The 9,919-nt window shown below is 42.1% G+C and overlaps 2 protein-coding genes across 2 annotated transcripts; one reads left to right on the top strand and one right to left on the bottom strand.

Annotated features, from left to right (window-relative positions):
• The first annotated feature begins 249 nt into the window (after nucleotides 1-249).
• On the top strand, nucleotides 250-3,838 carry LOC130380005 (tumor necrosis factor ligand superfamily member 14-like). Its single transcript, XM_056587186.1, has 6 exons — nucleotides 250-454; nucleotides 831-1,085; nucleotides 1,733-1,766; nucleotides 1,887-1,952; nucleotides 2,316-2,553; nucleotides 3,325-3,838. Exons 2-6 carry the CDS (start codon nucleotides 888-890, stop codon nucleotides 3,485-3,487), a joined length of 699 nt encoding a protein of 232 aa, XP_056443161.1. The 5' UTR covers nucleotides 250-454; nucleotides 831-887; the 3' UTR covers nucleotides 3,488-3,838.
• A 1,181-nt stretch (nucleotides 3,839-5,019) lies between these two features.
• Nucleotides 5,020-7,286, bottom strand: LOC130379285 (uncharacterized). The gene is made up of 3 exons (XM_056586024.1): nucleotides 6,932-7,286; nucleotides 6,780-6,813; nucleotides 5,020-6,445 (listed from the first exon to the last, which is right to left on the bottom strand). The coding sequence occupies exons 1-3, from the start codon at nucleotides 7,118-7,120 to the stop codon at nucleotides 6,057-6,059; spliced, it is 612 nt and encodes a 203-aa protein (XP_056441999.1). The 5' UTR covers nucleotides 7,121-7,286; the 3' UTR covers nucleotides 5,020-6,056.
• Between the last annotated feature and the right edge of the window lie 2,633 nt (nucleotides 7,287-9,919).

Raw genomic sequence — 9,919 nt, 5'->3', positions numbered from 1 at the left:
TTATGAGCAAGCCGATTCCTCGGCACAGGTCTGTGCTCTACCTCTACACATTTTCTAGTTTAGAAAATGTGCAAGTAGTTATAACATAACAAAATCAACTAGCGGGAACGAAAAATAGAGAGCTAGACAGGAAGTGTCAGCAAATGGATGAAAGCGATGCAAGGGAGGGCCTTATTTAGACCCACGTACGGTGAGAAACAGTGTTGAAGTTTGTTGCATTTCCTCCTTGCATGAGCTTGCATTCGTGAGTGAGATATGTGTAAACAGGAACCTGACAACCGCTCGTAGGACACATCGGACGGCAACATCTTACGAGGTTATTCATAAGTGAAGCCACAAGAAGGCCAGGGGAGGCACCAGATCTCTTTTTGTAGACCAAAATACGAAGACCAAAGAAGTGCTGATTGATCAAATGGAGGTGCAGAGGGAAATTTGAGGAATATTCAAATAAAAGGTAATGCCTCTACTGACTTAAATTCCAGACCACTTCAAGATTGTGTTTGAGTTGTATGAAACCTTTTTGAATGAGTTGCAAAACAACTTCCATGTCAGCACTGAATGTGTTGGGAAATTGTAATGTTCCAAGAAGTTATGATGCTGTATCAAGCTGGTGAAAGAAGTTTCAAACCACCGACTTGCCAGCTGCAGCCATCCCATTTGTTGCAACATTTTAACCACAAATCAAATGTTGCGCTGGACAGACATGTAGTTGACTTCGTGGCCGGAGGGGCACTACTCATCATTCTGACGTCCTCATTTCTATTACAGTAAAACACTGCCGCTTCATCACTGTACCACAGCTCATGCTTTGTATTGCCTGTGCTCCTCAGAGGCACAGTGGAAGAGAAGGTGTACAGAGAGACAGAGGGCACTGCGGATCAGGAGGCATGTCATTGGGTGGCCCAGACACCCTTCCCCAGCTCTTTGTGGTGGACAGCCAGGCTCCATATGCTCACCTGCCCACTACCAGGCGCAGGAGGAAACCCAGCACCATCCAAACACTTCTGCTCCTTCTCGGGGTCCTCGCTTTGTCAGGAGTTTTGGTTGAGGGAGTCTTCATCTACTATCTGTACAGAAAAACCCAGGTTGGTATTGGTGTGTGTGTGTGTGTGTGCGTGTGTGTGTGTGTGTGTGTGTGTGTGTGTGTGTGTGTGTGTGTGTGTGTGTGTGTGTGTGTGTGTGTGTGTGTGTGTGTGTGTGTGTGTGTGTGTGTGTGTGTGTGTGTGTGTGTGCGTGTGTGAGTGTGTGGGGGAACTCTGGAGGTTGCGGGAGTTGCATGGGTTTAAAATGTGACGCAACTTGGAAACTGCTGACATTGAATTGAATTCCTCTTCTACAGAATTCCCCAAACCTGCTCTATGCGTCATACTATTTTACATTTACCTTACATATCTTTTAAACATGTTTTACGGTTTTATATTAATTAATTTATCTATATTTATCTTTCTTTATTTTTTCTGACCTTTCCTTTCCTTTACTATATGGCAAGGGCAAGTGTATTGCTAGCGTAAGAAGAGTTACCGGTAATATTGTGATGTTGATGCCTGTACATTAATTGGCATTTAATGTATACACTTATTGTATGTTGCACGTCCCACAATGCTAGTACTTAGCAATGTGAAGCATCTTATCCTAACTATCTTTGTTTTATGGGGAATGGGTTAACCTAAAAATTGTTAGTGCTTGGCACTTGGTTCTATGAACATCCTTATTGTAATCTTTATTCTGACAGGTTGGTACCACCATGAGTCAAATTGGAGACAAAGGTACAGTCTAAGTCTATGGATGCTTTAACTAGTGTCTGTAGGATGACCTAGTAATTCATAAATCAGATATTTATTGATTATTGATTGATTATAAGATCTTGTTAACTTGTGATAACACAGATAACCTACCAATGGCCATGAGGGCGCATCCAAAGACTCAACAAAAGCCCTCTGCCCACCTCCTCGGTCAGAAGGAATACACACACACACACACACACACACACACACACACACACACACACACACACACACACACACACACACACACACACACACACACGCACTCATACACATGCACACACACACACACACACACACACACACACACACACACACACACACACACACACACACACACACACACACACACACACGCACATACAGAAGCACGCACACACACACAAACACACACAAACCAACATACAACACACACACACACTCACACAAATACACACACAACCACACACTCACACACTTACAGCACACACAAACGTTTGATGCACACTCACACACTCACACAAATTGTCTCTCTTTTTGTCTTAACATCAGGCTCCACCAGTCTTAAGGAAGGCATCATACATTGGAGTAATATTAATTCCACTGCCACCTTCACCTCCCAGATGGACTACAAAGATGGACACTTAATGGTCCCGAGGAGAGGATTCTATTACTTGTACACCAAAGTGTACCTGGATCTGTCAGAGGGATGCACATCCTTCCAGGTCATGAAGTTAATGAAGAACACAGTTGGATACCATAAACCAATAGAATTGTTGCATTCTAATAGGTGAGCCTACCTCTTTCTAGAATGACTTCAATGCTGCTTTCTTGTCTGAGACACTTCCTGCTTGTTTGTTAGTTATCGAATCCTTTCCTGCAAAGTTGTAAACTACAAGGTAAAATGGTTTTCAGCTCTATGTATGTATAATATAATACAGAATGTAATATAGAGCGTTGTGATTCTTAAGTTACGTTTATCTGTGCATCAACAATTGTTCCGTAACAATAGGCCTTTCACTCACTGGTCAGAAGAACTTCATTTTCTACCCCAGAGACATGTAATATTAGATGATATTGGACAAAATGTCACAAAAAAAAACCCTGTTAAACTGTTTATTACATATTCCATGCAATGGTGACTCCATTTTTTTAATCTTTAGTTTATTATGGTATACAAATCACAATTACCGAAAAATACTTAAACATATTGAGGCCTCGCTCTTATGAATGCTTAAAATACAAAATATGTATTTTCCTTCTAATAAATAGTTGACAAAGGTCAATGCTTGACATTTTTATACACCATTTAATAGCTCGTTCCAACATGTTTTTAGTGTTGATACAAGGAACAGAAAAATCCCCAAAAAATAAGAAGCTTAATCCCTTCCTTTCCAGGAAGAGTATTTACTTTCCAGTGCGTGTGTTTGTGTCTGTGATGCATTAATGTGTGTGTACGTGTGCATGTGTTTGTGGCTGCCTGCTAACTCTGATTCGGCAGGATGTGGGTCATGCACGTATCCTGCTACATCATCTTCTGCTTCTTTCCCACCGATGGCAGGTTCAGCTGCCCTATTGATGGGAGATCCACTGATAAGGAAATCTTTCTGAGCGGTATCTTCAATCTGGCGCCTAAGGATGAGGTTTATGTAACTCTTGAGAATAAGGCCATGAAACTGTTCAAGAATGAGAATTATATGGGAGCCTTTATGTTATACGAATAATCTATAACCTTTTGAACCATACATGAAAAAGATGCCCTGATTGTTCAGAGATGAGTAAGGGGAAATATGGAATATAACTGTTCTGATATAGAGGCAGGTACAGTCATCCAGTACCTTAAATTTCACCTAATACTGGCTGACAGGTCTATGATTACTGTGATAATTATTATTATGATGATGATTATTATTAGTATTATTATATTATTATTATTATTATTATTATTATTATTATTATTGTTATTATACTGGATATTTTGTGCTTGATAATATAGTTAAATGCTGCCTTTAAGTGTTCATATTGTTAAACATTTGCTGCTATGCAGGTTTAGGATCATGTTGTAGGATATGTTTTGTTGTATCTAAATTACTTGACGAAAGTATTTTAAATAAATAAAAAATAAATAATGTGATACAACCTTGAACTTGTATGTGCTATTATAAATACACTTTTTATTTATCACACACAAGGGAGAAGCATAAGGCAGTTAAATACACACTCATGCACGCGCACACCCGTAGTTGTTAATGTGCAACCCCCCTCAATTCACTTCCTCTACGGTAACTGAATATAGGAACGGAGCAGATTAGGATACACACCCTCAACCAGCTTTCAACAGGCATGTGTAGTCGGATGAACACAAATAACCCTAACAGTGTATTGCACTCACACACGCACAAACACGCGGACACACACACACACACACACACACACACACACACACACACACACACACACACACACACACACACACACACACACACACACACACACACACACACACACACACAAACTTTTCACAAATTTTATTTTTGTAGCCCTTAATCACAGTTACAGTAAGTTAAACTAACAGTATGCCGAATGATGCAAGCAAATAGGCTATTCTTATAAACACAGCTTAATCAGCTTTGTAAGCATCATTATTTTCTAGGATATTGAAATACTTCTTCGATCAGCATCAAAGGGCTATCTACCATATCGGTGTAACCAAGGGCGTAACTTTGGTTTGAGAAGTAGGGGGGACACAATAATCTGGGTGGTCTGGGGGTACTCCCCCAGAATTTTATTTTTAGATTTGAGTACCATTTCCTGCATTTCTACATTCATTTAGGAACTACGGTAACCAATACAAAATCCGGTAAATAATTAAGTTGGTCATGCTAAATTCTGCCAGAATAAATATTCATTATCAAAATGAATCAAACTTTTAATATAAAGAACACACTGCCACCTGGGCATTGAAACAAATACATTTCCTGTGTTCATGTTCCAAATAAACACATAAGAGAGATGTATTTCCAAAACTTTTAATACGCTTTTCCAGGAGTCATGGCTTTAATATCAAAAAGCTTCCTTTCTTGTTTGGGGAAGATAAAGTGTAAATGTCTGCTCCTGCCACAATGACGAAGAGAAGAAGAAAAATAGAGAGAGAGAGAGAGAGAGTGAGAGAGACAGACAAACAGAGAGAGACATTGGGGGAGAGACAGAGGCACACACACACACACACACACACACACACACACACACACACACACACACACACACACACACACACACACACACACACACACACACACACACACACACACACACACACACACACACACACACAAACGGGGGGACACAAACGGGATTTTGAAAAGAGGAGGGGAGATGTTCCCCCCGTCCCCAGTGGAAATTACCCCACGGATGTAACGACACAAATAGGTCGGATAGTCTGGTAGCTGAACCACAATGATGATCGTAGCAAACAGGATGTGGTTGCAGGAAACATTCACACCTTTTATTTTCAGATTTCCAACCATTTCATTTACAGTTGGCCACATCACACGTCAACTGCATATTTGTACAGAAGAAATGCAGGCCAATTTCCATTCCAAATATGGAATACCGTACGTTGATACCTCAACGTATACCAGTTTGTCCATAGGACGTAACTTCTCTCAGAACAAAAGCAACACATTGCTTTAGATTGTCTCCTAAATAGATCAATATTAAATATTGTATCATAAACTTAGATGGATCATTAATGCACACGCCCTCAGTCTAAGCTCAACAATGAATTAGTACAAATTAAAAACAGAAATATTAGGTCACAACCCAACAAACAATTGCAGTGCACTACACATCAACACTAATGTAGTGTTATCTAGATCCAAAAACATTTCTTATACGAAATAGCTTGATAAACACACGCAATGCCCGCATGCATATAGGAATACATACATTTTATAAATTACATCAATAAATAGCAAACTAATGAACAAACTATTGAACCAACATCAAGTGCAAATAGGCCTACGATAGGCCTGTAGCATTATTTTTTTCTTTTTATAAAACTTGTTGGATTGATGGCCACTGTCCCGATACTTACAGCTTATTAGGGCCTTTCTTTCAGTGTTCTGGTTCAAATCGTCCGGAGGCTGTGACCTCTTGCACCGTTATTATACCACCAAAAAGTAAATCCTCATCTGGCCTTGACCGTCCTCCTTCAGTGGAGCACCCAGTCCACTGGTGGGTCAAGGGTCACTCAGTCCAATGGCGGTTCACTCAGTCCACTGGTGGGTCACCCTAACCCACTAGGTAGATCCCCTGTTTGGAAGCGGCCACGTCGATCCTCCATTTGTTCAGCTGCTGCTGGGCAGTCATCAGAGTGACCAACCGCGTCTCTTTGTCCATCCTGGTCACCTGCCAGCACTTCTGGTAGACGGGGGTCGTTTCCTTCCACTCAGGCAGCTCGAAGTTGCACGTGAGGAGGTCACCGATGCTCACGGTGAACCGACCGGCGTCGCAGTCGTCCGTTGAGCAGGTGAGCTTGAGCTCGATGTAGATGAAGTAGTGGCCGTCCCGCGTCGTCCTGATAGAGTGGTGGTCTGGGTTGAAGTCGAAGAGGCTTCCCACGGAGGTCCCCGCTCCGCGGTTTACAGCCTTCCACCGCATGGTGCCGTTCTTCAGGTCGGCTGTAATGTGGAAAGATCGGAAGATCGTGGTTAGTCATATTCAATTGTTACGTTAATTAATCAGTTAGTTGGAAGCCTTTATTGATCAACGAATTTAAACATGGGTAAATATAATTAAATAAACAAATGACAAAATTAATGATGTTATTGTATGCATACAATATTATTGTATGCATTCATATGGCATATGTGTATATGAATAGTAGCCTACATAAAAGGTAAATAAAAGATTATGTATTGGAAATAATTAACTTTCATCAAGAAAGACAAAGCATCCAGTCCCGTGCGATAAGAAATAGGCCTATAGAGAGATGGAGCAAATGTGGAGACTTACGTGAGTCTGGTTGCAGGTAGGCAACGTTCTGTATCTGTTGTCAGGATAGAATAATAACAACACAGAATTAGAAAACGAGTTCATAATGTAAACAACATACGAGGGGAGAAGGGGGTCGAGTGTAATCGTGCATGTGGAATAAGAGAACCGACCTTGTCCCCGACATCAGAGGCGTAGGGCTGAGGGCTGGACGCTGTCTCAGCCTTCGTCCCAAAGAAGAGTCCCACCGTCAGCACCCCGACTGCCGCGAACAGCAACACAATGGAAACAACCAGAAACGCGTCCAGGCACCTCACACGTGAACTTCCACTCTTTTTGAGACTTTCGACATCCATGATCATTTTTTAGTTTTATTTTTTCTTCTTTTACGTGCACGGCAAAATAGTCCAGTGAGCGTAGACCTCTACTCAGCCAGAAGAAACCCAAAGCCTGTGAGGATATCTTCAGCTGCACTTCAGATGATAGAATTGTTGTCTCCTCCGGACTGTGAGCTTCTGTTCTCGGTTAGCCAGGTGCTGCATGCTGACTTACTTTTATGCGAGGACGGAGGAAAAAGGAGGAAGTCACGGGTTTCCCTCTCGTCGCCTCCGCTCCGCGCTCATGTGATGAGAGACGAGAGAAGGCTTTCCGTTACTCTCTCCCTGCAGTGGCGCAACCGTGAGGATGTAGAGCAGTGCGGTGGAAAACGAAAGCAGATATGTTGAGGATGGAATATGCATATATTAGTGCTGTCAAACGATTAAAATATCGCGAATAATTGCATTAATGTCATAGTTAACTCGCGATTAATCGTGATTAATCGCAATTATTTTTCTAAATATCGCTTGATTTCTTGGTGCTAGCCTTTTAGTGAGATCAGAGAGCGTTGAGAAGGACAGTAATATATTTGGTAAGATGGATATTAGAGAGACCCGCAGTGAATTCAACCCGGTCCACTTGACATCGGGTAGGTGCATGACAGTGGTAGGCCTACCGTAAAACTTCAATAGCCCAGGGTTTTATTTGTCTCAATCAATGAACTTTCGAACAAAACTGATTGCTCAGCAAAGATGGGAAATACTATAACTTTTATTATTTAAACCAGTATGAATATTACTGTACGTAGCCTATAGGCCTACACATTACCAGGCTATCAATAACGCCTACACACACACACACACACACACACACACACACACACACACACACACACACACACACACACACACACACACACACACACACACACACACACACACACACACACACACACAAATGGTGGCGGAGTGGTAATCGGGGGAATTCCCGGTGGGCCGTTAAAGTATCGGGGCTGTCGGGCTGATGACGGCGGAATAACACTATTGCATTTATTTTAAGTTCCTTGCAGGGCCGTCCGGCAGCCTGAGCTGTGCGCCCGCAACCTCTCACTCACTCAACAGCCGCAAACTCACCAACTGTCAACGTCGTAACCAAGTCGATTTTGTCTAGATGGGAGTAACTGAGCGGCCCCTCCCGAAGTGGTACAGCCCAGGTAGGCCTTGACCTGCGATTGGTCAGAAAGACGTAACACCTAATGACAACATTGAACTCTCGTGCAGGCTTGAACAGAGTGACACACAAACACACTTATGCCGCGTTTCCACTGCAGGGTGCGGAACGGATCGGATCAACACTTTTTTTACTGAGGAGTTTTTCGGCCGCTCCGTATCCTTGCTTGCCCCAACATGTTTCTGCGGCGTGCTTGTTGTTTTGTTTCCGGTGTAGCTAGATCCGTATGGTGTCATAGTTTTCTAAAGTGACTAGTTGTTGCTAGACACAGCAGGTGCAAAAACTAAAACGTTTGCCAAGCCAAAAGAGCGTTAATCGCGCGATAAAAAGAAGTAGGCTACGTCGTTAAAATGTGTTTGCGTTAACGCCGTTAATAACGCATTAAACTGACAGCACTAATATATATATGTATATAGATAGACCTAGTCCTTTATATATGCTATAGGCCTACACACCAAATAACAAAATAAATATTAGGGAGGGCTAGTTTTTCTTTTTGCATGCACCGACCTTGATGTAAACTTTGTTTAAACTTTGTTTGCACCAAAACATTTATTTGTTGGTATTTTAAGGGGCTTTATACATCAATCAACTTCAAAGTTTTACAGCATCACATGATCGAATGAATAACCCCAATTTGTATGCAGCGGGCTACCCTGCGTGGGAGGGTATTGGTGAAAGAAGACCGGAAAGTGTACTATTTACAAATAAACCGAGAACAGTTAGCCTCTCTGGCTGGATTTTCTGTGGTCCTGTGACGTGTTGGTCAAAGGGAACTGTTTTTAGGGAAGTTAAAAGTTTCTCTCAGAGAACTAAATGACTACGCAATAGGTTGATCTCTTTCTCTCTCTCTTTATCACTCACTCTTTGTCTCTCTCAATCTCTCCCCCTCCCTCTCCCTCACACTCTCTCTGCTTCCCCGTCTTACGTCACTCGTTCAACCTATTTTAAATACATAAATTACATCAGCTGTGGGAGATTGGAGATGTGTGTGTGTGTGTGTGTGTGTGTGTGTGTGTGTGTGTGTGTGTGTGTGTGTGTGTGTGTGTGTGTGTGTGTGTGTGTAAATTGATGCAACTATCTCACGGATGTTTTTTCCATTAGTCGTTAGAAACTGCCTCGATATCAGATGAGAGGAAGTGTGCTGTCTCCGTGATTCCGCGAAGAACTGCAGGGACTGTAACTAAAACGAAAACTCTTTGATTTCTCCTCTGGGGAAATTAATCGAAAGGAACCAGCGCCCCATGGTGCGTAACGGTCCCATAAAATGACGGGGGGAATCCCTTTCACCTCTAACTTTTACCTATTCAAGTTCCGCACCGTGATCGCCACACCCTCACGGCTTCCCCCAAATCCAAATCATTCAATAAAATCAATGTGTATCGAATCTGAAGTTGAAAACGATTTAGTTGATTAATCCAGTAAACATCCAGTAAAAAGTGAATACACTTCCAAACAATGCAGAACGCATTATCACTTGGCAAATGACAACAGCTGATCTTATGTGGAAAAATTCTGGAAATCGTAACCCCACGTCTCAGAGACGGGCTCTTGAACAGGCAAACAAAAACAACACGCTACAGAGACGGGCTCTGCTCCAGCTAACACGCGCA

This window comes from Gadus chalcogrammus, chromosome 3, assembly GCF_026213295.1.
Source record: "Gadus chalcogrammus isolate NIFS_2021 chromosome 3, NIFS_Gcha_1.0, whole genome shotgun sequence".
NCBI lineage: Eukaryota > Metazoa > Chordata > Actinopteri > Gadiformes > Gadidae > Gadus > Gadus chalcogrammus.
The sequence above is the reverse complement of the archived record's forward strand: the minus strand, read 5'-3'. Positions and strand labels throughout refer to the sequence as shown.